The 1728-nt window shown below is 42.5% G+C and overlaps 1 protein-coding gene across 1 annotated transcript in view; it reads left to right on the top strand.

Moving 5' to 3' along the window:
• Positions 1-1728, top strand: part of LOC101861328 (dynein heavy chain 5, axonemal) — a gene marked incomplete in the record, with an annotated part of 153119 nt that overhangs the window by 59627 nt on the left and 91764 nt on the right. Inside the window, 1 exon segment of the mRNA XM_013081818.1 lies at positions 759-854. Coding sequence (XP_012937272.1) covers positions 759-854 — 96 coding nt within the window.

Below are 1728 nucleotides of genomic sequence, written 5' to 3'. Positions count from 1 at the left end.
TGGTCTAAAATCGATAAGAGTAGGCTTCGGCCGCCACCCGGGCAAAATTCAAAATTTCCTACCAACTGAAAATGTTAGGATTGTCCCGCGCGCTCATATGACCTATGCAGTTGCGAGCGCCGTAAAACACTTTACAAAAACACAAAAAAAAACTTCTCTGGAGCAAACATTGGCATTTATGGCTCTCCAAATCCTCTTTTTCATCAAGGCCCTTCAAGAATGCTTTGTTGTTCATTGTGTTGTTAGTTGTCCAGGCGTGTAGGCTATTTACAAATCTTGTGCGTTGGCATCGGAGGCTTTTCTTCCTTCGATTTTTTTTCTGTCATACTCAATTTTTTTTGTTCTAACCCTCTTTTTTTGAATACATGCTCAAAGGATTTTTTCCGTTATTTCCTTATTGTATCGATGTTTGCCAGTTCCAGTATTTCTTGGTCTGCCTTTTTTCTGTCCATGATATTTTCAGCATTCTCCTTAAGAACCACATTTCTGTTGCTTCTAATTTTCTCTCAGTGTAGTTTTCAATTGTCCATCACTTACATCCAAAGGAAAGAACGGATCGAGTGAAGAAAACACGCTGCAGGCAAAATTAAATACGACAAAAGAAAACACAATACAATAACACACCTATACAAAAGAACTGATAAAATGAAGAGAAACATACTGCGTGCAAACACGACAACAGAAAACACAACGCAGCACAACTATTGAGTTTTGAGTTGAATGCACCGTTTGACCAAATTATGGCTTTGTACCCCCAGATGGATGCAAGGCATAAGTATCTCCTCGAGCAGTTGGCAAACGCCCTCAACATTGATTCTTCGGCCGTTGAAGAGTTCATGGTCTCGGACGATCGGGTACGTACTAAAGTTAATGTACACTTATTAAAATTGAAGATATTTTACGTTGCCATCGATACATTTAAGATCATTTAGGAGGTGGGCTGCATTGCCAACTCGGGCCGAGAGGGGGGATGGATGCAAAGTCCCATAAAAAAACGGAGATACTCGATAAAAAAAAGTAACTCATTCGGGACTCGAACTCACGTTTTCTGTATGCGACGGCGAATCGTTTCACCACTACGCCACAGACACCGATGCTGTTGGAGGATCAGGTCGGGTCGGGTCGGTTTGCAAGCCGGATTGAGTGCGCAAAGCGGCTATCGTGGCACAAGGTTTGTTCTCAGGCGACGAGTCGGCGATTGACCAGACCCCACCCCAACCGACCCGATCCCATCCATAATGCGCACACGGTATTATGCTACGCCTCCCGATTTCACTGAAGCTGCAAAGCCGACAGGTGGAATAAATGTGCAGTGCTTTAGCATTCTAAAAGTTGCTGATTGATAAGAGTTGGTTGATTTGGTCACTGAGTCATTTGATATTTTTGAAAGATAGATCTATATATTATTTTGGGGTACTTAAAAATATGAAGAAATGAAGTGGGGATGCCCCCTACAACAGCAGCAGCAGCACTTGAAATATCTAAAAAAATTGCTGCTACGGAAGGAGCAGCAGCAGTGTTAGTATAAGCAGCATAGCAACAACAGTAGCAACACTAATAACAACAGCTACAATAGCAACAACAACAACAACAACAACAACAACAACAACAACAACAACAACAGCAGCAGCAGCAGTTGGGGTTAGTTTAGATTCTCTCCCCCTCTCTCGCTGTCTCTTTTTCACCGCATTTGTGTGTGTGTGTGTGTGTGTGTGTGTGTGTGTGTGT

This window comes from Aplysia californica, unplaced genomic scaffold (genome assembly GCF_000002075.1).
Source record: "Aplysia californica isolate F4 #8 unplaced genomic scaffold, AplCal3.0 scaffold00001, whole genome shotgun sequence".
Taxonomy (NCBI): domain Eukaryota; kingdom Metazoa; phylum Mollusca; class Gastropoda; order Aplysiida; family Aplysiidae; genus Aplysia; species Aplysia californica.
Note: the sequence above shows the minus strand (reverse complement) of the source record. Positions and strands in the feature narration are given on the sequence as shown.